Source organism: Corvus moneduloides, chromosome 21 (genome assembly GCF_009650955.1).
Source record: "Corvus moneduloides isolate bCorMon1 chromosome 21, bCorMon1.pri, whole genome shotgun sequence".
Lineage (NCBI taxonomy): Eukaryota > Metazoa > Chordata > Aves > Passeriformes > Corvidae > Corvus > Corvus moneduloides.
Window position 1 is genome coordinate 5,841,968 of NC_045496.1, and position 25,667 is coordinate 5,867,634.

General features: G+C 47.4%; 2 protein-coding genes across 6 annotated transcripts; one reads left to right on the forward strand and one right to left on the reverse strand.

The window, feature by feature from the left end:
- Nucleotides 1–113: 113 nt before the first annotated feature.
- Nucleotides 114–4,774, forward strand: C21H9orf16 (chromosome 21 C9orf16 homolog). The gene is made up of 2 exons (XM_032130705.1): nt 114–240; nt 3,227–4,774. Exons 1-2 carry the CDS (start codon nt 162–164, stop codon nt 3,418–3,420), a joined length of 273 nt encoding a protein of 90 aa, XP_031986596.1. The 5' UTR covers nt 114–161; the 3' UTR covers nt 3,421–4,774.
- Nucleotides 4,712–25,504, reverse strand: CIZ1 (CDKN1A interacting zinc finger protein 1). 5 transcript variants are annotated; one of them, XM_032130703.1, is made up of 16 exons: nt 24,757–25,071; nt 22,733–22,848; nt 20,118–20,284; nt 19,000–19,135; nt 18,025–18,085; nt 15,110–15,189; nt 14,680–14,759; nt 13,567–13,749; nt 13,109–13,239; nt 12,614–12,698; nt 10,489–10,602; nt 9,969–10,148; nt 9,315–9,384; nt 8,106–8,227; nt 5,249–5,448; nt 4,712–5,153 (listed from the first exon to the last, which is right to left on the reverse strand). In XM_032130703.1, the coding sequence occupies exons 1-16, from the start codon at nt 24,855–24,857 to the stop codon at nt 5,111–5,113; spliced, it is 1,869 nt and encodes a 622-aa protein (XP_031986594.1). In that variant the 5' UTR covers nt 24,858–25,071; the 3' UTR covers nt 4,712–5,110. The 5 variants fall into 5 exon arrangements, with proteins under 5 accessions (XP_031986594.1, XP_031986592.1, XP_031986593.1 ...); XM_032130701.1 differs by adding an exon at nt 25,208–25,504 and having other exon boundaries at nt 4,714–5,448; nt 24,757–24,884; XM_032130702.1 differs by having other exon boundaries at nt 4,714–5,153; nt 5,238–5,448.
- Between the last annotated feature and the right edge of the window lie 163 nt (nt 25,505–25,667).

Sequence of the window (25,667 nt, forward strand, 5' to 3'; positions counted from 1 at the left end):
CGCGCGCCTCCCGTCCCGCGCCCTCCGCGCTAACCACAGAGTTCACTGCAGCGCCGGCCGGCGTGACGCGCGCGGCGCCTTGCCGTCCCATTGGCTGGAGGCCCCGCGCGTGCACGGGCTCGCCGTGCGGGCGGCGCCGAGACGCGGGCGGGCGCGGCGGGATGTCGGGGCCCAACGGGGACCCGCACGTGCTGGGCGGCGGCAGCGGCGACGACGGCGGGGACAGCTTCGAGGAGGAAGGTGCGTGGGGGAGAGCGGCGGGAAGGGATCCCGCGGGGCAGGATGGGCTGGCCTGGTCCCCCGGGCTGCGGATGGCAGAGCGCAGGTGTGTCCCTACGCGTCCAGATGCTGTGCCGGGAGCGCTGCTCAGCGCCGGCGAGGCACCCGCTGCTCGGCAGTGGGGCTGAGGGGCTGCAGCATTTGATTCCCACCCTGCCATGAGGCACCCAGCTCCTATGTGTTGCCCTGGGGTGGATTTTTTTCTTGCGAAAGAATTGTTTTGTGCCTTTGCTGGTGTACGGGGTGGGGATGTCAGAGAGGAAGGAGGATGTTCAGGTTTCGAAACCACAGGGCAGATCACGCGGGCAGATCTGGGAGTAGTCATGCAGGGAAAAAGGGAATTTAATGCAGGTAGCTTGGCAAATTCCACTTCAGGGCATTTCTGCAGTGCCTGGGTATGAAGTTTCTGATACTGCCTTGTCCAGTTAGAACCAGCCCATGGAGAAAGTGAGACAACAGCAGAGCAGTAGTGCGCAGGTGTAGAGGACGTAGAGGTCACTCTTAGAACTGGAACTTCTTCAGAGTGAGCACTTTGCTACTCTTCTGTTGAAAATGGTGGAGTTGGGTTCTGCTGTTTCCAAAAACAGTCAGTTTCCCAGATGTGACCCACACAGGTGGTTTTAGGAGTTGTGTCTGGGATCTACCTGCAGTGACAGGACAGTCATTTCTGCCCTGAAACACCCCAAGAGCATTCACTGTTTTGCATCATCACAGTGATTCGCATTTCACATTTTTTGAAGAGCTAAGAGACACACTGGATATGATGGAGGAAGTCACTAAATTTGATCTAGATCCTAAGTGGGTTGTTCAGCTTCTTAACTGGGCTTTGTGTGCAGTAGCTGATCATAAAGGGCTGCAGCTGTTCCCTGGTCTAGTGGAGCTGAGGCTGTGGATCTCTTCCTTCATCTCAAGTAGGAAACCTGATTTTTGTCAACTGTTCTTGTAAGAATGTAGAGGAGCTAATGCAATTGCCATACTCCTGCTCAATGTTTCTAATAGGGATGTGGTTATGTTTCCACAAAAATCCACCAAGCTCACAAATAACAGAAAACAAATAAAAGGTTTTTACAGCTTTTTTTTTTAAATGGTTAATTTTTTTTTCATTTCCCAAAGCTGCACAAATTATGTAACCTTCATTTGAGCTTTAGGCATTGAGAAAATTAAGCTTCTGCTGTGATTACAGACTTCTTGCCAAGCTGATGAATGTCCCTTGCCAGAAGTAGTTACCATGTCTGCTTGGGATTTGCTTACCATTTCACTGGAATAGGGTGTATCAAATTGAAGAGCTGTAACTCACATACCTTGAAAAATGCTGATCGTTTGAAAAATACTGATAACTGCCACCTTTTTGGAAAGGATGTGTTTGTAGGATTGATTTTTAAATGCAGGAACACCATCAGTGCTCTTGCTCATAATGCCAATGTGTAATACCTGCAAGGCCAAACTTTTATTAATGAGCTCAAATGCAACATTACACAATTCTCCAAAGAATTAAAGGCTGCAACACTCTGAACGGCTCCAAAGTGGTTATAAGAAAAGGAGGACAATTATTTTTTTATAATGAAACTTCTTAGGTATTAATAATGCAAATGACTGCAATGTTTAAATATTCACAGTTCTTTTAAAACTGCTGGAAATGGCAGTGCCTGGCCCTGGTATGCTGGGGCACCAGGACACCCTGGCAGATAGGGGCAGAGCTGGGCTGGGGGATTTCAGCACAGCCTGACCCCCATAGGGTACCCAGAGCACATCCTCATCCTCCCTCCTCTCTCCGTGTCCTTCAGCTCAGCCCAGTGTTCCAGGCACTGTGTGTGTCACACTGGGCTCAGAGCAGCTGGATGGAGAAGAGCCCCAGCCTGTGAGGTGTGGGCTTGTCCCACCCACACAGGCATCCTTCCCTGTCCTGCAGCCCATGATCCTCACAAACATCAGCCCACAGGTCACAGCTCCACCTCTGCCTTTCTGCACTCACCCAGCTGTGTGGCTTCAGAAAGGAACATGGGACTGCCTCCATCTGGGGTCCCCTGCAGCCTCCCAGGGTTCCTGAACAGCCTCAGCAGTTTCTCTTGTCCGTTTTTTCAGTTTGGGTTTTTGTTATTCAAGATTGTGTGAGTATTGCTTGGAGCAATCCAAAGGCAAGTGTTTCATGCAGTAGCACAGCACTCTTCAGCTGAGTAACAGTGCTAACACACACCACTGTGAAATGCCATTGTACTGAGCCAAACTGCTGCACTTGCAACAATGCTGTGAATAAGAAACTGTACCTAGCGAACCAACTGCCAGGATCATCTGGTGAGGTTTAATCTGAAGTACCCAAACCCTTAATAGAGCATGAAAATCCTGTGGTTGAACTCAGTGCCCAACACTTACCTTCTTACGGAAATAATGATGCCACTACCAGCACCTTTGAGCTCATCCCCTCCTCCTGCCACAGCCATGATGGTTGCACTGTTATGGCAGCCTGACTCCAGCCAGGCCCTAGTGAAGCACATCCCAGCTTGGAAGCCTCATCCAGGTAATTCACAGAAAATACACACTGCAGCATGCTGAGAAAATGCCTGTACTGTCACCAAAGATGATTCCAAAGGCAGCTAAAAAGGCTGCTTTGTCTTTGGGATTTATCTGGTACTGTTGCAGTCAGCACTCGGCCTATGGCTGGCTGTTTGTGTGTGAGATCCGAGGCCGTCAGATGTACCCACAGTGGGTTTGGACTGCCCAGGTACCTTGCCTTAGATCTTATTACCAGTGCTTCAGCTTCCCATTGGCCTCATTTGATCAGGGAACACAGCACATGCAGTAGTCAGTTGCATTTTACTTGACCCACCCAGGGGCAAATAAGGCACAGCCACAATGCTGTGGGCATGTTTTGCCAGAGCTCTCGCTGCCTGCTCTGACTGCAGTGACAATATACTTACATTGTTCAGTCTCTCATTTCCCTTGCTTTTAGAATATGCAGCAATAAACTCCATGCTGGACCAGATCAACTCCTGCTTGGATCACCTGGAGGAGAAGAATGATCACCTACACATCTGCTTGAAGGAACTGCTGGAGTCCAACCGCCAGACCCGGCTGGAGTTCCAGCAGCAGAGCAAGCAGCTGAACACGGGAGCTGATGTGCAGGGATCCCAGCCTCCTGCCTAGAGTCTGACCACACATTCTCAGCTGGTGTTGCTAAGGGGACAGTTATCGGTCACCAATTTAACGTAAAACTCGAATAGCAGAGGTGCCTCGTGTCTGTTACTTGTTCCTTTCTGTGTTTGTATCCTGCCATTCACACCTCCATGTTCTGTTCTCTTTTAGCTGTGAGACAGGTGCAGAAGCACAAGGGTGGGTGTAGGAGAGCTGGTTCTTTCTGCTCCCCAGCATGAGCCTGGTACTCACACTTGGTTAAAGCTGGTTATAGGAAATCTGAGGCCATGCAGGTAGTTTGCAGGCAGGCCCTCTTCATAAAGTGGAAAAATTATCTCTGCTCTGTTTTCCTTAAATCCACGCAAGGAGTATTATGGCTCTAGCTCCTTCTCTCAGAAAGCACAGGATAGATGGGGCTGTCCTGACTCCAGGCTTGTCCCTAAGTATAACTCTGGTGACAGCCTTGGAGAGGAGGGAGGGCCTAGGCCAGCTGCTGCCTTGAAGCTACAGCTTTTCCCTTAGTCACATTAACTGCAACATACGAAATACTGGCACATGGTTCCAGATCACTGGACACTTCCACTCCATTCCAAGCAGATAAGACAAGCTACCAGGGTGATATTTCTGACCACTGTAACTGGGAGCTGCCCACTCCTTCAGCTGCCATTAAGGACTGAGGTGTGGAGAGAGGCAGAGCAGCCTGGTTAGCCCCCACCAACAGCATCTGCAATAGAGAGCAGAGCCCTCCATGTACATTCTGACAAGGCACGAAAGGTCTGGTCTGTAACTTGTGATCTTGTCAGCATGTCCTAGAGCCAGCACTTTTGAAGCAAGTCTTACTGTTCTACTTATGTAGAGTTAAAGGAGTTTTTTGGAAAGCTAAAGAGGTTATTGAAAAGAAATCTGTTTTATTAAAATCAGTTTGAAACAAAATTTGTTCCTGAGAGTCTCCACTATGAGAACAGATTGGATTTAAGCCTTGTAGTATTAACAAAGGACCAAGGTGCATGTTCTTGCCTAGCTTAGGACTTGTCCAAGACTGCTTGTCCAACAGTGTGTGTCTTTGAGAGGAAGTGTTCTGAGAAGCAGAATTTGGCAGAGTCTCCCAAGAGAAAAACACTTTCTCTGCCTGGAAAGGAAATGAGGAACTACAAAGAATTCTTAAGTCTGCATCCATCACTCCATGAAGTCTGTCCCCTGTGGAAATCCCATTACCATCTTCTTTCAGGTTCAACAATCCAAGCCTCAGTCTTGCCACATAACTGCTGTATCCCAACTGTACAAGTAATAACCAACACTGTCCTGTATTAGACACGCTAAAGCCAGGCTTATTTATTCTTAAAATAAAAACAGCAGGAAAGTTGAAGGTTTTGCTCTATTAAAAGACTCAGAAAATAAACATTTCCAGCAAGTATCATATGTAAAGGGCTCTCCTTTAAGGCCACTCTATCTGGGTTTGCGCCTGGAAGAGCGTCTGCACCCAGCAGAGGTGAGACCGGCTGTCTCACCTTTGGCGAGGGAGGAAAGCTCTGCTCCTGCCTCCTGGCCTGCGTCTGCTGCCTCGTTCTGTCCTAAGCCTCCTCCACTCCCTGGATCCTGGTGGTCATCTGTGCCTGCCCTCTGCCTGGCTGTGTTGCCTTCTTCCTCACGTCCCAATGACTCCCCTGCGGTGTGGCTCTCCTCAGAGAACTGGCAGTCAGCACTAGTGGCAGTGGACTTGCTCTCTTCCTGTAGACTTTCTTCTTCTACAACCATGATACCACACACATCGTCAGTCACACTGGCCAGGCTCTTGCCCTCTGGCCCAGAGGTGGCCAGCTCACCCTTACCCTCCAGAGACCTTGAAGTTTGTTCTTGCAGGGCTGACAGCTCTGTGCCCTCCTTATCTATCCCACGATCATCATTCATCTTCTTGCTGGTATGTGCTGTTGTAGCAAGAGACTGTTTTGGATCATCCAGCAATTGGGAGCTGGAGCCCTGGGAATGCAAAGGAGCCTCGGGGTAGGCAGTTGTGGCACGATGCCTCGATGCCTTGTATCTCTACAAATACAAACAAACCAACATGAGAGAAGCCCAGCTCAGCTCCTGTCACTGCAGCAAAGCAGCAGCTGGTCCAGGAACACCTGTACAAAAACAGTGGTGAGTGGCTGGGGTACAAGTGATCTCAGCAGCTCCTGGCCTGGCTGCTGAGGCTCTCAACAGAGAAGGGTCAGCTCCTGTGAGGAAAAGTGATATTAAAAACTGAAGTCCCTCTCGCATTACTTAATGCTGAGCGAGTGCATGGCAGACCTGTGGTTCCTGAGACAGAAATTGTGATCTGGCAACTGTTAATCTCAGTCAGACTCAGGACTCTGTAGATACAACAGTGCAAGTGACAGCTTCACTTCAGCTACTGCCAGGACACGTACCCTGGGCATGTGAGGCTCTGCACAGCCCTTAGTTACTGGTGTGATTTAATGTTTATCAGTCAAAGCAAGGCTTAAGTTGAAAGCTTAGTATTTCTTCACTCTATTGATACAATCTGCACGGTCAGTTGAACTGTTGACAGGAAGCCTACGATATCAATTATATCTTATTACAAGTCACTGAGGTTTTCCACAGAATAAAGGTAAGCATATCATCAATAAAATGACTCATTTGCACTCACTATCACGATGAACCAGTAGAGGTCTGTAAGGAGATTACATTTGCTACTAGGCATGTTCTAGACTGGATTTCACGCAAACTCGCTATAGCTAGCTAACACATAGCAGGAACTCAGTCTTCAATGCCCAGACAGAGCATGACCTAAAGGAACAAACTGAAGTTCATTCTTTCCCACAGCAGTTCCCTCCATCATCAACTCCCTTTTAGCTGCTTGCTGAAGGGTTCCTTGAACTGGCACTAGCATTACACCTGACAATTTAAGGGAAATTTCAAGCGCAATGGCTTTCACCAGTCTGCAATGTGGAATTACAGCACATCTGACAGGCAGCTTTACATTGTATCAGTTTATCGCTGCAGGCTTGTTCTTCTTCTGTCCTCAAATCGTGGGACATGAACAATATCATAATCACATTGGAATTAGATCAGTCAAGTCATAATGTACCCAAACCAAAGCAGGTGCAGGCATGCAAACTGGTGTCCACAGTGATGCTGTGAACTGTCTCAACAGCACACAATTCTCTGCTGTGAAACCCTCTGCTGAGCTACTCTGCTGAGAATACCCCAGCAACTGACAGTTGCTCAGACTGTGACAACCCCAAGGCACCCAGGCAGCCAAGAATAATAGTCATCTGCCTGCAGATACGTAAGTCTGGACTCTTCTCATGAACTCCCCAGGTCACTCTGGCATGCATTTGAAGAGCATCTGATTTCACTTCTAAGTGGGCCAAAAGAGTGACATAAGTGACTGCTGCTGCAGTTTCACTCTATGCTGATCTAAAACAAGCCAGGAAGACAGCAAGGCCAATTCCTTCATTCCTGAAATGACTAGCTGCAGGAGTGGGAGAGGATGAGCAACCGTGAAGGAACAGCTGTGGTCTCCTGCCATTCCAAATCCACTGCTCTGAGTGCTGGCAGAATTCTAAAGCACCCCACCCTTCCTGGAGGCAGTGATGGCTGACTAGGAATAGTTTCTTCTGTCTGAAGACTAGAAGAAAAACGTGAAGTTTGGGGGGTTTAGGGCTGTGTGTCTGTGTATGTGTGTTTGGGGGTTTCTTTAAACACTATTTAAAAAGGTGGTAGAGAAGCACAGGCGTTTTTGGGAGTAGACTGTGGGTGCAGGCAGAGGACAAAGTCAATGTGGGAGCCTCCCTCCTCGCCAAGGACAGGGAATAGTGCTCTCCCATACAGGAGGGCCCAGGCAGTGGTCACGGGATAGGGCAGAGACAGTGCAAGCCCTGCATACCCTCCACAAGCACTGATCCAGGCCCCTCACCCCCTGGCAAGTCAACAAGGACAGAACAATGGAGGCAGATTCCAGGCCAGCCCAGTAGGAAAAGCTTTAGATACAAAAGCAGCAAGGGGCAATATGGCTTCTTTAGGTGGAACCAGAAAAGCAAAGGAGCAGAATCAGTTGGCAGAGCTTTGTGCTAAGGAGCTTCTAGGAAAGGGTAGCAGACAGACAGACAGACAGACTTCCTCTTGCAGGCTGACCCTGGGGACAAATGAACTCTCACCAGCTTGTAGATTCTATCACATAAAGAGTCTGTAATGTTAAATTTCAGATTTCTAAGGTATCTGATTTTACCAGGCCTCTTTCTGGGTGAACACACCCACGGTTTTGGCTAAAGGAGCTGTTCCTGCAGTATCACACCCGGAGATGCGTATGCACCAGCTTTCTTTACAAGGAACAGCCTCTCGCTCTTGCTCTTTCCCATCTTGACCGACCTGTAATCTAACAGAGAAGAGGCCTAGGCTAAATGACAGACTCCACAGGTTCAGCAAACAGAGCAGACACTCTGAGGAAGATTCCCAGCCAGAAACGGGTAAAAAGATGACAGCAGCAGTAGCTGTGAAGCAGGACTAGACTGGTTTTAGATCTACAGGGGCCAAGGGAGACAAAGACAGAGCACACCAGGAGAAAGCTATGGCACAATGGACACCAAAGATGATGGAAATGAGCTGGAGACAAGACAGCTAACGTGGTGAATTCACTGGAGAGACACGCACGAGGGTAACAAATGCCAGGCCATGCAATCGCCAAAGGGTCTAACCTGAAAGTTCTCAAAATGCATCAGGGACTTGCAGTGTGCGAGCCGGGCAGCGGAGTCGCTATGGTAGAATTTGTGACACAGCCTGCAGAGGTAACCTGCGACGGGGACCAGAAAATCCAGGCCTGCGAAACGGGAGGGGAAGGGAAATCACAGATCACATTGAATGGAACTCAAATAATGAAAGCATGTTAAAAGAGAAGGGGGGTGGGGGTAAAAAGGGAGAGGTTGAAAGCTTTGCTTCTGTTAATCAGGGATTTGCAAGATGACTTGCTGAATATCTTGTCTTACCATGGAATGACTGTGGTTGATATTCAGAGAGAAATCTGGCTGCCAGAGCAAAGAAACTACACAGAGCGTTAAGGGGGGGAAAAGGGAGAAAAGAATACAATGGAAAACTACAGAGAACATGTGATCTAATGTAATGGGATCAAACCAAGCAGAAGACAGCAGGCGCGCAAGAGGAACACGCAGAGAACATTCACAGCATGAATCATTATTCCATCTGCCACACGATAGTGGAAGGTTACAGCGATATGGAAGATTGGTGTAAACAGAGCTCTCCTTGGGCACAAAACAGCCTCTGCAGAGCTGCCCTCCTCAAACACAAGTGGCCGTTAGGGGTTTGAAGTCAGTCTCTTACAGGGTGGGGACCAGACAGAGCCATCTGGAGGCACCACTGCCCACCAGGCCAGCAGCATGGCTGAGGAACTGCTCGGTACAGCGTGGGGGTTCTGAAGCAGAGGGAACATGCACAGTTTGGGTCTAGCAGAGTTTGATACTGTCAGTGCTGCTCAGTATCTCTCTGCAAGCTGCATTTCTGTTGGAAAGCATTCCAATCAAAATGCTTTCTGACTCCATCTTTCCAGAGCATCCCTCATTTGCTACCTACTTTCTTCAGCACTCCTGCCCTGCTTGTTCCATGTGCTACCTTAGAAATGTATCTGGTTCTCATCCTTCTTCAAAGCAAAAGGCAGTTGACAAACATCAATCACATCATTATGTTTTATCACACAGTAATAAAGAAACATCCTGCTCTCAGGAGAGGTTCTTCTCCAGGCAGCAGTGACCTGCCCCCGTCCAATGCAGATGCTGGAGCACCATGGCCCAAGAAGTCATTATAACAGTAGGTAGAGACTGTCCTCTACTACAGATACAGCATGTGGCCAGAGAAGGCTCTGTGGCCCTTTGTGCTTAACTCTGCTTGCTTACCATAAGCTGTGTCTGGACAATACTTCTCACTTCCTTCGCAATCCTCCAAAGACACTTCCTTCAGCCCAGTCTGGAAACCAAAAGAACATTAGTGCCTACTGTATCTATGCCAATTCCCAGGCTCTTGCACTTTTCTGGTAAGCTTGGGAGCAAAACAGAGGATTCACATACCAGAGACAGAGTTGCACAGCCTCTGGTCAGGGGCGGATGCAAACCCCAATGTCAGCAGACGACTTCATTACAAGGGTTAAAATCACCCCTTGCACTCCACACCTGAAGTAGCTTAGCCATGTACCTCCTTCTTGGTAACTGCTCTCTACTGGGAATATATTTATCAAGATAAACCTCTACACATTTGCTATCAGACCCAGCTACTGCTGTCAATACTGCTTTGTGCTCCTCAACAAGGCTAATGTCTGAAGACAGCAAAAGCTGTACAGCACAGCAGAAACACTTTCAGGTATCCCACACAGTGCCTGACTCCCTTCTGCATCACACTGTGCTCTGGAAGAACCCTAGAGTCCTCACCCTGCTGCTGTGCAAGGTTGAGCAGATTCTTAAAAGCCTGAGCTCAACTAGCCAAGACCAATTAAGTCATAGGATCCCACAGCAGATTCTCAGATAGGTCATTCCTTCCTCTTTTGCATAGCATACCTGCTTGGCAGCAGAATCCTCATTCTCTGTCAGCACTACATCAGGGTCTTCCTCCTCACCAGGTCCTCCCTCCTCCTCCTCCTCTTCCTCATCATCATCTTCAAAACAGCCAACAGCATCCACAGTGATCAACTCCTCTGAATCTTCTGGGCTCCCCAACTCCTTCTCTCCTAGCCTAACCTGTAAGGTACAGAAAAGAAAGATTGGGTCAACTTTGCACTCACCATTTAACCAAGGAAGAGTCCAGGCTGAGGACAGATTGTATGTGATGAGCAGAAGGGACCGCAAGAGAGGCATAAAGCTCTCTCGCTTCTAGACACATCCAACACCTTCTCCCTTTTTCACTCAACTTCTTTAAGTGCTAACAACTGAAGCTCAGCAAAACATGAAAATTAAAACAGGGTGGAAGAACTGCACATCTTCCTTTCAGCCCTGCAGTAGTCAGGGAAGCAGAAAGTTATCCTGCTCTACAGTGTAGCTGCCTCCATACCTGCACAGCTCTCCACCCAGGCAGTATTACCTCTTTGGCTTTCTGTTTGTGCTCAGGGGATTTCATATGCTCCACGAACTTGCGAGGGGTCTTGAAGTGGCGGCTGCAGACAGTGCAGAAAGGACGAAGTGAGCGTTTGGCCAGCTAAGGAAAGAGGGACAATTCCATAAGTCACAAGAGGCACTGCTTCGGAAGAATGGAGATGAATCTTGAAACAAAGTCAGCCCCACATCCTGGGAGACCACAAAGAAAGCAGTCTTTTCAGCAGAAAGGACTCCCTAACTCTTATCCACCAAAAAGATGAAAAACATGCAGAGTAAAAATAAGTGTGTCTTAAAATAGATGTTCTGGCACTTCTTCCCTAAAAGTCAATAAATATGCTGGCCTGCCTAAAGTTTAGCTTGAAGAGGCTGCCCACCAATTCCTCCATTCAATTGATTAGGTCAGTATGATAAGCTGTATTTCTGAAGAAAAGTCAAGAATTACACACTAGAGGTGCCTCAGGCCATACTGACACATCATGAGAACTGGAAGCTCCAACAATGCCAGAGGCAGGAGGCAGCACTGCAGTGCCCTTAGGGAGGGTGTTACTGGCAGAACTTTATGTGCATCTGTGTTGGTTTTGCTCGGCGTAGTTTTTGGTTGTGGGGGGGCCACAGAGGTGGCTTCTGTGAGAAGTTGCTAGAAACTTCCACCATGTCTGGCAGAGCCAATCCCTGATGGCTCTGAAGATGGACATGCTGCTGGCCAAGGCTGGGCCAATTAGAGATGATGGTAATGCCTCTGTGCTAATATATTTAAGAAGAAAATCAAAAAGTGAGTGACACAGTTTTTCTCTAGCTAGAGAAGGAGGGGAGAACATGTGAGGGAAACAACATGGAGACACCAAGGTCAGTGAAGAAGGAGGAGGAGGTGCTCCAGGCACCAGAGCCGAGATTCCTCTGCAGGCTGTGGTGAGACCATGGTGAAGCAGCTGTGCCCCTGCAGCCCCTGGGGATCCCTGGGGGATGCAGAGATCCATCCACAGCCCCTGGGGATCCCTGGGGGATGCAGAGATCCATCCACAGCCCCTGGGGATCCACGGGGGATGCAGAGATCCACCCGCAGCCCCTGGGGATCCACGGGGGATGCAGAGATCCACCCGCAGCCCCTGGGGATCCACGGGGGATGCAGAGATCCACCCGCAGCCCCTGGGGATCCACGGGGGATGCAGAGATCCACCCGCAGCCCCTGGGGAACCACGGGGGATGCAGAGATCCACCCGCAGCCCCTGGGGATCCACGGGGGATGCAGAGATCCACCCGCAGCCCCTGGGGATCCACGGGGGATGCAGAGATCCACCCGCAGCCCCTGGGGATCCACGGGGGATGCAGAGATCCACCCGCAGCCCCTGGGGGAGGTGCCCACACCAGAGTGGATGGATGTCTGGAGACTGTGATCCAGTGGGAGACCTGGTGGAGAGAGGGTGCCCTGCTTCCAGGCTGGAGCAGCCTGGCTTTGGAGGACTGCACCCTGTGGAAGAGCGACCCACGGTGCAGCAGTTTCAGGAGGAGTGTTTGTCTGTGGGAGGGACTCATGTTGCAGCAGTTTTGAGAAAACTGCTGCTTGTGAGAGTGGACCCATGCTGGAGAAGTTCATGGAGAACTGTCTCCCATGGGAGGGACCCCATGGTCTCACAGGGGAATGACTCCTCTCCCAGAGCAGCGGAATAAAATCTTGGGTGGTGAACTGACCAAACCCCCATGCCCTGTCTGCCTGTGCTGTTGGTAGGAAGGAGGAAGGGGCTGGGGGAAAAAGATATTTTAAGGGCTTATTTTAGTTCTCATTATCCTCCTCTGACTCTGTTAGTAATAAATTTATTTTGTACCTCTAAGTTGAGCCTGTTTTGCCTTTGGAGTGTTTTCTCCTGGTCCTTACCTCAACTCATGAACCTTTTGTTAATTTTTTTTTCTCTCCTCTGCCCAGTTGTAGCAGGGGAGGGTGAGCGAGCGGCTTTCGTGGGTGCCTGGCATTTGGCCAGTGTCAAAACACAACAGCATCCCTCCACTTCAGTCACTTTTCCTTTTCTGCTTGGGGAGCAGGATATGCTACACACTTCCACTTAATCCCCACACAAAAGGTCAGTGCAAAATGAAGTCCATGCTACAGCTGTTACCTTATGTTCCTGGGTCCTGCGATGTTTGATGAGGTCCCCTGTGAAATGCACCTGGCACGTGTTACACCACCGCTGCTGGGTCTCTCTGAAGTGACAACAGATAGAGCTGTAAGTCACACCTTTTTACATTCTCCATGGAATACTGCAGTTAGCAATCTGTCCCTGGCATTCTTTTCTTCACAATTCCTATCTTTACAGGCTTGGATTTATCTTCTCTCCTTCTCACCCATTTATAGGATGCTTTAGCTCATGCTGACAGAAATGCACCTGATGAAACAGGTCTCCGACTTAATCTACTGTATTAAAAACTACACAGGTCAAAGTCAACTCTGGTATCCTTCAGCAAGATAGAAAGTTACTTGAAGAAGATTAAGGCCCTTGAAACCAGAGGGGGTTTGTACCTTACCTAAAACTCAGAGGCACCCTTGTGCAGTGAAGAATTTTAGAACCCATGTAGGGCCACAACTGAATTTTCTAGTGCAGACCAACACTTACCCATCTTTTTCTGCTAGCACCTTCTGCTGTTTCACCATGGGCAGTAGTGAAACAAAACAAACATTGCTCATGTGCTGAATCTCCCCAAGTCGCTGCTGGTGCTGAATTCCAGCCATGTGGGATTGGAAATTCTGAAAGAGAGGTTAGGAGAAAAATCCTTTTAAATGTATTCAAAACATAGAAAATAACAGGTATGAGCTATACTTTCCTTTCTTTTGACTGCTGCTTAACAATGAAATATAAAAGCTTAAGAGCATGGCTGCCTGTGGATCCACCCACATTCTCTCTCTAGCAGGTTGCTTGCCAGCTCTCAGGAGAGGTTTATTTTATCTGCATGCTTGTCATAATTTCTTATGTTCCTTGTTCCTAAAGCATGACGCCCTGCTAACAAGTCCCCTTGGCAGCCAGCCATCTAATTCCCAACTCTTGACCACCTGTCAGACCTGTGCATTTTTTACCTGCTGACTGCAGCAATTGGTTTTGCAGATGTAACAGTAGAATTTAAGGACCGATTCCGGGTTGGGATCAGCTGTGCCCACGTCGCAGGCCCAGTGCCCTGGTTTCAGAGCTGTTGTACTGATAGCTCTGCTCTCACTGCTCTGCTGAATAGTCACCTTCAGTGAACCTCCAGAGCTCAACATCTGCCAAAAGAAGGAGTCAACATTAAGTTCAATCTCTCAGTAGAAGACTCTAAAAATTACACCTGCTTTTTGTATGTCACCTAAGCTCTTTACCCTTTAGGAAAATGCACTTAAGCTTGAACCCACAGGAGGCTGATCAGAAGGGCTCTCATACACACTCCTCCAAAAGCTGCTAAATCAGCAATCCCTGTGTCGTAGCACTGGCACTATTATCACAGATGGTTGTTTCTGCAGCCTCTGCAGCCATTGTATGATCCAGTCTCTGGGGACTGGAGCCACAAACAATTGTTGCTAAGGGATGCAATCAACTTTCTCCACTGCAAAACTAAAGCCTACTCAGCACAACACCTGAATGAGTCAGGAACTCAGACATGGGCAGGATGATACATTTGATCACATCCAATTATAGAAGACTGTCAAGTCTGGTTCACACCTGAGGTTAAATCTTTGTCTGCTCACAGCTTTACACAGCCTAAGGTCCTGATTTAACATCCAGCATGGGGGCCATGTATTTCATGCAAAAGACTCTCAGGTTGCACCTTTTAACACCACCTGCATCTTTTTACACTTGCTCTTCAGCAATATGAAAGATGTATTTAGCTATGGCCCTCCACACGTAGAGCCTTAAGCAACTCTTTCAATTCAGCTTTCCATCTTTCCAGCTGAATACAGAAATCTTAACGAACGCCCCATCCATAGGCAGCGGTGGGTAAGGAACAGGCCAGCAGAGGTACAAAAGCTGCAAGTCAGAGCAGACTGCGCACTAATTGCAGACGTATTATGCCTTATTGCCAGGGACAACAGCTTACAGCAGGAGACAGAGCTCCAGACATGGGTGCCAGCTGGTTCCCCGTGGCAACGGGCTTCTCCAGGATGGAGGGGGAGGTTGTATGTTCTGCACCACCCCTGCATAGAGCAGTGTCTGCTCACCTCAGGAGCCTTCGGTTCCTCAGAGAATTTCCTCTCTCTAGAGAGATCTTCAGCTGTGTACTCCTTTGCATTGTCTGTACCTAAGAAGAGAGAGTCCTTTTAGCAGCCTTAAATCAAAACAGCAATGACAGGAAAAACAAAGCAGCAGGTGAGTGAAGTCAGGGAGTTTTCCTAACAGCACTGTTGGCCGTAAGCCAGTTCACAAACCTTTCTCCTTTATCCTTAATAAAGATGGAAACATTCAATCATTTGCTTTTGGCAGGCAACAGATACTAGAGGACAGAGTTTGGATTTGGTTCCTAGATTTTATCCTCCTTTCCCCATCCTGTACAACTGGAGGAAGAACACTTCTGTAGACCCACGGGACCTACAGGTGCAGTTCCAGCAAGGAGTGCCTTGAAAGTTCAAATCACAGGCTTCAGCAACTCACCATCAGCTTGGACATGGGTGCACGAGACTCCTGCTTTCTTGCTGTCTGTGGCATCCTCTAACGCAGACTCCCCGGTCACACTTCAAGGATATCAAGAAAATAATCTTAACTGCCATGTTACAGACAAGAGTTTCAAAAGGCACACCAAGGGACAGGCTAGGGTCTAACCTACCACACTCTCCATTAAACCCCCAAATGAATAAGCTACTGGAAGTGGCGTTTCAGGCAAGAATTTGGCAGAAATAAACAAAAATAATGTAGAGTGGGTGTTCTAGAATGGATTCAGAAACAGCAGCCAAATAATCTGGACAAGAAGGTTACAACTGATTTTTTGGTTAGCTGCCCTCTCCTGCAAGAAGCCTGAAGGGAATTAAGTTCATACAAGAAATATTCTTAGTAAGAGCTCTGAGAGCTCTCTCCTGTCGTGACTGGTGACCTGTAGGGAAATTGCAACATCTGGACAGTGCTCCTGACTGCTCTACGCATGAGAGAAGAGACCTATCAGAACAGAAGAAGTTCTCCATGGTGCCTTTACAGGGATTTCAGCACAGCTGCCTGTTCTATTCATACCAGTCGTGTTTCATTTCAGAGTCCCTACAGCTCTGCTTGTGGGGGAAGTGAAACTCTACAAGATGCAAATCAAAAGGGCCTTGCTTTGTTTTATTTGGTATTGGTGATCTGCTAAGGAGAAAAGTGCTCCTGAGGGTACTATTGAGAATAAATGTCTGACTTCCAGAGGGCACAAAGTGTTCTTTGCAGTCTCTTTCTCCATCCCCCATTTTTCTATCAGGACTAACTTTCCACCATGACTTGACTGTCTGCTCTGAGGGCAGCTACAATTCCCACCTGCTGGTGTCCTTCTGCCAACAGGGAGCAGCACCTTCTGCACAAGCAGGACAGCTGATAGCACAGGTACAGCATCCCGTTATCCAAACACACACACACCGCATAATTTATCAGATTGATAAGTGATAATGTAACTGGGTTACATGGCTATAAATATGCAGCAGGGTTTGGGCACTGCAAACACGAATTAAACAAGAGTGACTGGCATTAACATTATTTGTCAGGTGCTGCCATCAGGCTCAATGCTAATGGTACCATACCATACACAGCTGGGGCCAGCACTCAGGGTGAGGGTTTTCAGCCTGAACTGCAAACCTAAGGAGCAATCTAAGGGAGCAAAAGCCACCACGAGCATGATTTAAAGAGGAAATGGTATTCTATGGATACTTGTCACGCCATGCTAGAAGTGGGTGTTCAAGGAGGATTTGAAGATGACGAGTGCTTTCTGCACTGGAATGAGGATGTTGTTCCAGGTGTACAGATGGTACATAGGAGCAAAGGCAGAAGTGGGAAAAACCTGAAATGAAGAAGGAGGCTGGTATTCCCGGCTAAATGGAAATGGAACAATGAAGCATGAGACACAAGTTTATGATATAGATGAGGGGAATGCCCTTGTCATCTGTGAAGGGCAGTATGAGAACAGTAAACTGTTTTTTTCACAGATCCATCATCTGTTCATTGAAAGATACAAGAAACACTTAAAAAAAAAAGCTAAGGAATAATCTATTCTAGGTAAATAGCAGCTATAATATATGCATCAAATCTGGCAGTCCCTAACTGCTGCTTAGGAAAGAATTTTCCTAATAGCTGGCTTGCTGCAGTGAGAGCTGTCATTCCTCAGACTTGATTCTTGTTTTCAGTGCATGTAACAGGACTTTGATTAATACCCTGCTAAATATTAATGTAATTAAAATTAAATTAGCTTTGGCAAACAGATTAACAAAGCATACACTCAAATGTATTCAACCTGGCTTTAATTGAATTTATTCACTTTCTTGTTAATCAGAGTCCATAACTCACAATGGTTCCTGAGCACATAATATTTATCACTCTTTAATGTTTTACTTTGATGTTCAGATATTACCTTGATCATGTAATCCTGGAATATCCCCCCTAAAGCCATCCATTAATCTGTAAACTACAGATGGGAAACAGTGAAGTGAGGAAACTTGTCCAAAAGCAGGCGGTGAATGCCTAACAGGGAAGGTAAGAGGACCCAGGAGTCCTGACTCATCGTCGTTAACATATGCTGGAGAATTCTCAAGTCAGTGCCTACAGAAATCTGTATTCACTCTTTCCTCTTCTCCCTCCACACAAGCCAAGGGTGACAGTTCTGGGGAGAGGAGCAGCCCGGTGCAGATGGCACCGGGAGCTCTGCGAGGTGCCTTCCCACTAGATGGCAATGCAGCCCTGCCTGTCCCTGCCGCACCCTCGGAAGCCCGGGAGAGCCAGGATGGACCTGCCAAAGCCAGCCTGCCACGCATCCCTGGGGGATAATAGGATTGCCTTTGTCTATTTTTACCCAACACATAGAGATACTGGCAAGGCAACCTTTGCAGAAGGGATATGCAACTCAACGCCCATGGATACAGGCTTGGATATTAGGGAGTACTGATTCCCTTTCCTTTATCATTTCTCAAAATAAATTACCCTCTCCTACACTTACTGTAACCTAACATATTCCAAGGCTTTCCCTTTCTGCTCATTTCACTTTTTTGACATTCAAGGAAGAAACTTAGAGAAATACACCAGGATGGAAAAGAACCTCTATGCTTCTTACAAGGATCCTGGCAGGAGAATACACAAGCAAACTCAGCTTTGTTGCACATTTAGATGAGCTGCATCTCTCATTTTTCATTCTCATAATTGGATCACTCCTAGCAGAGACCCACAACACCCGGTATCTCAGTAAGCACCACAAGATTTTCTGAATGGTTCACAAGCATCTGAAATACCTCTCACATGCTAGACATCAGGCCAGTAGAGTACACAGCCCTAATTATGAGAAAATAAAATTAGACAATAATTCTAAACTCAGTAACTATGTCAATACCCCATTCAATAAATACCTCTTCAGTCTTTTTGCTGCAGGCTCAGTGTTCAACACAGACTCTGTTGGAGTTCTTGGCTCTGCAGGAACACAGAAGGAGATTTCTTTAGCAAAACAGACCATGCCACCTTGAACATGTTCCATAACTGAATGGCAAATGCCAATGAGGCTCTGTCAGAGCAAGTAATACTAAATACTTGCTTATTCTGAATTTATGAGCTGCTCTGACAAGGTTAGATAATGACATCAAATATTTGAATTTTATTGCAATGTCACTGTATGAAGTGTTGGTCAAAAAAAGAAATCTATGTTCATATCTACTAAATGGGTCTCAGTCCTGTGCCTAAGTGACAAGAGCCATGATCACAGGAACATTAATAATAAGCCAAGGTGCCACATCTACCTGACAGCAACCAGTTAATAAGGCAGTTTTCACCACTGCATATTCCCTGGTCACAGCCTCATCAAAGCCTGCAGTTTTAAATCGCACACTCTTCAGTCAGAAATGACATTCCCACATCTGTGTTGTAGCTGACATTAAGATATTCAGTGCCAGCAGTTTCTGTTCTGACAACTGGGGCACCAGGACTTCCAACTCATCTTTTCCTTAGCATGCTGATTATAACTGGTTCTTGATGTGTTTGGCTGCATGAGATGTTGACTTCAGCATGGGTAAGGCAACATGGAAGCTTTAATTTCACACCAGTTTTCTTTTTTTCCCCCCATCCTAAACAGAGCTCAGTGTAAATGTGACTTCTGAGAGGCTTCTATGCAAGAGAAATGGAGCAGGCTCATAAAAAAAATCACAAATATTCACGTAAAAGTGGTACATGAAGCACATAGCAGAGGGTTATCACAGGCAGTTTAAGTATTTACAATTAGAGAGAAATGTAGCTGATTAAGACTAAAATCATCTCGAGTTTTTGCTGCAGGACTAGTCAAGAGAAATTTATCGTATTTGCAAGCCGTTGTTTCACTACAGGCTGCCCCCTACCTGTGGATGGTGAGGAATTGTTCTGCTCTGACCCTGCTTGCATTCCCTCTGGAATTTCCATTTTCTCATCACCTTGTGTCTGAGATGAAGAACCAGGATCTAGTTCCCGCTTCCTGTCAGGGACCCTCTGGAAGTCCTGCAATGGGCAGAGAGAGTTGCATCCAGCTCTTGGTCCTTAACACACGCTGCCTAAGGCACCAGAGTTTTACTCTGGGACAGGAACAGGAATTCCAGCACGTAATAACGGAAAGGAATAGATGGTTTACAACAGACTACCCCACCCAAGGCAAGTTTACATGGTCAAAGAGAGTGAGGCATTTCAGTTCCACAGGCAGCCCAGGACATCTCCCAGTGCTTTAAGCAGCAGCTGTAGGAAATCCAGCTGCTTGCAGAGGGTAGGGTCCTGTTAGAGGAACTTTGGCAAGAGGTGCATGGGTAGGGAAAAGGATAGTCCAAAATAATCCCCCTTCTTTTGACTCTGGAGGACAGTCCAAGAGTGTGAGTTCACCTTATCCACCACATCTTTTTGAGAGAGTGGGATGAAATATGTGAAAGCTAATCTAAGAGGAGGAACAACCCAAGCACCATTTCCAGGATACAAAAGAGGTCTTCACGATGGAAAGTCAGAAAGGCTTTTACAAAACAAGAATTGTAGATTTTACAAAATCCACAAGGACAATCCACAATGAGCCTGATCTTAAAAAGTGTGAGAACAGCCCAAAGAGGCAGTGTCCACAGTAGGAGCAAGTCTTTTGGGACCAACAAACTGCTTTGGAACAGCAAAGCACTTAGCCAAGATTTCTTCTGTTGTAATTACTTTTAAGCTGGTACTTCTAAAGGCTCCTTTTACATCTTAGGTTTAAACAGTTCTATCATGGGGAATTCTCTCTCAGGCAAGTAGTGACAAGAAACCTTTGCATTATAAATGTAAATATGGACCACAAAAGCCTTTCGGATGGAATGATTTCTGCATTTCTGTGTCAGCAGCATGGCACAAAACATTATTTTGTTTGCAAGGCTCTCTCCCTTCTCCTTTGTACTCCACCCACAATACAGTCAACAGCTTCAAGTGTAGAAGGAGCACAAAGCTCCCCAGCAGTTGGAAACCACAATCCCACCTTGCGAAAGGTCCGGTTCTGCCGCTGGAAGGGGAGACTGGGGAAGCCCAGCCGAGTTGGCTTTAAGGAGACCCCAACAGGTGGTGGTCCCAGGAGGGAATGTCTTGTAGCCTGAGGGAAGAACTGCTGCAGTGCTGGTGCTGTCATGTTAAATCCACGCAGGTTTCCTATAAATGCAAACACAGCGTTTCACCACCCTGTGCTGTGCAAAGGAGAGAGAAAATCTTCCACCTGAACAAGCAGCAGGTAGAGGGGAAGGGCTCCTCTACACATGACCCTGTCCTTCACTGGGCATTGTATGGGCGCTCTGTGCTCTACCTTCTTCAGCACACAGAATGATTTGATGTGATAGCAACCATTACTATGGCTCAAGCTATTTAATTATAATTGTCACTCCAGGCTAGAGATCATTAGAGCAATTATTTGATCTGAGCACACTAGCACTCGTGTTTGCAACAAACAAGGTCTCTTTTTACAAAAACTCTTTGTAAAAAAGGAAAATTCATCCCACATTTGTGCAGCTGATTGCTTACACCATAGCACGGAGCTCTTTAACACAAGCCAGTAACAGCATTTCATTTAAAACAACATTGAACTTTTAAAAAAAAATCCCACAGTCCTCTCTGCCACCTGGTTGTCATGCAAGCTCAACGTGTCAACCTCAACTCTGATACTTGAGACTCTGCCATTTCCAATTATAATGCTCTGCTTTCTGAACAGTTCTTTTCAGCATCCACAGACTATTAACCAAAATTTCTTATGAAGACAGTCCTTGTCATCCCCATTTCAGGGGTGAGGGAATGGAGGGGCCCAGATGCCTCAGCTATACCCTCAGAGGCCATCCATCATTCAGGGAACCTGGACTTAAACTGCCATTTTTTCTCTCTCACTTGAATTAGTGCGTACTCCAGCCTTTTAGCAGCTGTCAAAACAGGGCAGGGAAGTTTGAAGACAGGCACCCAACATCTGAAAAACCAAGTTACAGTGTTACAAGCCTGCAACACAATAGGAAGTACTCCCTTTGTCTTCAAAAGCAATCTAATATATTATTATTTCCCATAAATAATCCATTACTGTAAAAGGGCATAGCTGTATTTAAAAAAAGAAAATCTAACACAAGAAATCATCTTCTGGTCTCAGTTTGGTACGTTTAGAGAACCACACATCCATTTCAATTTGAAGTATTTATCTTTTCCTATTCCCACTGCAGAAGCCACACACAGCCAACGAATTATTTATGCTGATGCTCCCCAGGGACAGAAATGCATCAGGTATTCTTACATGTAACCCAAACCTGAATGGCCAAAAAATTCACATCACTAAAATGGGCCACACTGGACACTAGCAACCATATTCCATGTTACCTGTAGCTACCTGAGGTAGGTTATTGAGAGAAGTCACAACTCCATGGAGAGGTGAAGAGGAGCAACACTAAGACAAAGTGTGTGTAAAGTGTTCATTAACATATCTCATCCTGCTCTATCTAATTAGCCCCAGGTCCTTGGGACACTATTTAAATACAACTTCTCAATAAAACATTCAGAGAAAAAGGTCAGCTGACAGCAAACGTATCTAGAAGGAGCATGGCTGATTGAAGGCTGGAGTCACACTTTTTCCTGTTAACAATGTATGTATGCTAATCTTCAGAGCATGGCTTGTCCTTTCTCACTGTTACTTTCCCTACAACCTGAGAGAGATCTGTGGAGAGCCACTGGAGTCACTAGAGAGCCCTCTTGTTAAATGGGCAAGAGAGAACAAAAGGAGAGTTAACGACATGCAGAATAAATCTTTTGTCTTCACATCTGGGCATGATTCACAGGCAAGGTAGAAATTGCAGGCATTAATCTAGACTAGGCACTTGAAAACTATCCCAGGTACTGATTTTCTGTGTTGAAAAGAACTGTCAGGTTAAGACACAAGCAAAAAATAACAACGTAGCTTTATTCCTATTATCTTTACATTACTAATGCTATTATTAAGGCAGCTTCATAAATTTGTTTTGAAATCAAAAAGAAAAGGAAAATCCACTTGTGGAAACACAATAATGGAAAGACAGAGATATTACCCACCACAGAAATTACAGTCATTTCAGGGAATCAAAATTTCACAATACAATTGACACCAAAACCATCTTCTACCTCAATATACTTTATTTGTTCGTACTGCACTAAGTTTGGACAAAGACGAGTATCTACTGCAAACAAGGTTAGTGTGTATGTAACAGATAATTAAATAAGTGGCCTTAACCTTGCAACCAAAAAAGACAAACAAATAATCAAAATCTCAGTATTTTATCTAAATATATTGATGAAAAAATACTTGCTCCATCAAGCCTAAAAGGGAAGGCATGTATTTAGTATCTAACCTGATACCTCCTAGTGCTATTCCCAGTTGCGAACAGTTGGGCACATGTGATTTTCAACAACTGAAGAACCTCTGTTCTGAGGACTATGGACTAATTTAAAGAGGGGAAAAAAAAAAAAAAGAAGACAACAAATGGAACTGCCAAGTACAAGAACTGCACTGGTTCAGCAGGAAATAACCATGGTATGGTTTCAGTCCAAGAGGATGATTAAATAACTCCAGTAAGTAAGCGTTTCCCATAACGACAGTACCTTGCATCTGCTGCATGAGTAAGGCCCGCTGAAGCATAGGATTGGCATTGAGCAGCGACGGCTGATTTGTTGCCCGTAAGCTCAGCATCTGTTGCTGCTGCGGTGGCGGCAAACCCCTGGAAAAGAAGGCATCTATCATGAGAATCCAATAAAAACTGTACCCTTCCATTCCAGGCACCTAGCAAGCATAAAACAGAGGAGCAAACAGCTGAAATGCTCATATGCATGCATGAAAAGACACCATGCACTGGCACTGTATCCTCTTTCCTCCACTCTCCTAGAATTTCCAAAGCTGTCAGATTGTCTATCAAAGAATTTGAGGTCAGAGACAACTCCTTAGCACCAAGCCCACATAGAGCCTCCCAAGCAGCATAAAAAAAGCCCAGGAGCTGACTGCGGTTCTACAGAATTATGCAGCACCCGTCAGGAGAAATGAGTGATCTAGATCAGCAGCTACATTTAACACGACAACGAAACAGAAGTTCTAAAAAACAGGGAGTTTTCACAGTGGCTTAGAGCTCATTTTCCCAAAATCAACACCTCCCACACGGAGCCAGACAGGTCAGAACTGTCAATGGTGCCCCCTAACTGCAAGAACCAGATGGAAAAATAAACCACGGCCTTCATATTTAAAACACGAGGAGGAAGAAGCAGCAGAGAACTCTCCAGTTCTAAGGAGGGTGGAGCAGACGTGAAAGAAAAGTCTGAAGAAACTGGCAGGCACTTCTTCAGGCGATTGCAAGGTCAGGCCCACCTCTATGTACGCTGCTGACACAGCTAAATCTGTCAGGGCTGAAAAGAGGTACCAACACGGATTGAAGTATCCACTCTGACAAAAAAAACCCAACCCTTTTAACAGAATTCACAGCAGCTCATCTTCACATTTGCTGCTCTAGATTGTTCCAGTCTCTGAGGCGAGATATTTATACCACAAAAATCATACTTTTAAAGGTGTAAGATGCAGCCGTGCTACCTAGCAGCCAGCCCCTTACTGGCATTTTAAGTGCAGCTTTTTTTATAGTATAAAACATATAAAAATGGTAAAAAGATTTGCAGGTTCATATTTCTAGTAAAACAGAAAAATTCCCACGTTTACCTCAGAGACAAATGCCTTATAAGGATAAAATAATACAATAATTCCTTAAATAACAAATTAACTTTCTTCTTAAATTCACATACCATTGCTTCGAATTTGCAAAGAATAAGACTTTAAAGATAACAGTAACTGCAAATAAACGCATAATTTTGGAGAATTTGTGTTGGTTCTACAAATCTCAGCTCATCGGGGACAGCTGCTCCTATCTAAGTTGTTTTACATCTTGCATTTTTTAGGAAAACCGTGGCTATTTTCTGGCAAATGTCCTTCTCCTTTCACAAACAAAACATTATTTTCTCCGTCCCCTCCCTGCCCCACCGTGCTCAGCCACAGCCTAAGCGCTGGTGCCACTGCAGAAATAAGTTTAATCATCACACCCAGACCAGCAGACGCAGCCAGAGAAAAAAAATAAATAAACAGTTTAAGTTCAACAATAAAACAATAAAGTGCTCTTGTCTACTGAGGGTGGCTCCGCTGTGTGCTGTGTTTCTGCAGGAGAAGGCGTTTTCCCTGAGCCCCAGCTGCCCTGCCCGCCCTGAGGGGCGACGCTCGGCTCGGAGCATCCACCCACCCACCGCTCCTACACAGGCTGCCCGGGTCACCCATGGGCTCTCGGGGACTCCAGCCCCAGAGGGCGGACAGGGATCCCCGGAGCGCTGAGGGGACACGGCAAGTCCCCACAGGGGCCGCCGCCCTCCCTCGCACACCCCCGGCCCCCTCGGTGCCTCCAGGCTCTGCCCCGATCGAGGCCCGCGCCCCCCAACTCCCGCCCGCCTCCCTTTGTCGCCTTCCCCGCCAGGGGCCGGCAGCCCCGCACCAGCCCCGCACCAGCCCCGCCGCGGCGAGGAGGGACGGAGCGCAGGGAGGTGGAGGAGAGCGGTCCCCCGGGACAGGCCTCGAATCCCCGGCCTCGCGTAGCGGCGCTTACCGGCCTCCCTGCTGCGCCGGAGGGTGGTGGTGCTGCTGCTGCTGTTGGAGGAGGTGCTGGAGCTGCAGCAGTTGCTGCTGGAACTGCTGCTGGTTGAACATGTCTGGGGAGCCCCGAGCGAGGCGAGCCTGAGACAAAATACGGGAGGGCGAGGGAGGCACCGGCTGCGGGTCTGGCGCGTATCAGCCCAGCAGCCATTGAGCAGAGGAACCACCGCCGCTGCCGCCCATTCATTCACTGAGCCGATCCCCCTCTGCCGCCTCCTCCTTCCCCCCGGGGTCATCGCAAGCAGCAGCCTGTGGAAGAGGTTTCCAAACCCCACCTCCCAAAACCCGCTCCCACCCTCCCCTGCCCGCGGCGCCCGCAGCTCGTCCCGCTCCCCGCGGCGGGGCCGCGCCAGGACCCGCAGCCACTTCCCGTTCCTTCGCCTCCTCGCCCTGCCGGCACTCACGGCGCAGCCCGCGGCGATCACCGCTTCCCGCCCGCTGCCTCCATCTTCCCGCCGGGGACAACAAACACCTGCCCGGCCCCGCTCCACGGCCCAGCCCAGGCGGGAGGCAGCTCCTTGGGCAGGGCTGCAGGACACGGCCGCCCCCGCGGGTCTGGGGATCACCCCCGCAGCTTCCTCTCAGGTCGCCCCTGCCCCTAGCACCTCCATCCCTCATTCCCTGCGCAGAGGCGGCATTGAGGTCCCCTGTCCCTCGAGAGGGCTGGGAGGGAATGGACACCATCTGCCCAGGGCTGGGCAGGGAATGGAATAAACTACTGCACAGGAGGAGCAGATGGGCTCCAACAGCGTGGGCTTTCTGCTCGTTGTTTTTTGTTTTTTTTTTTGGGTTTTTTTTTTTTTTTTTTTTGGGGGTTTTTTTTTTTTTTGGGGGGGGGTTTTTTTTTTTTTTTTTTAATAGTCC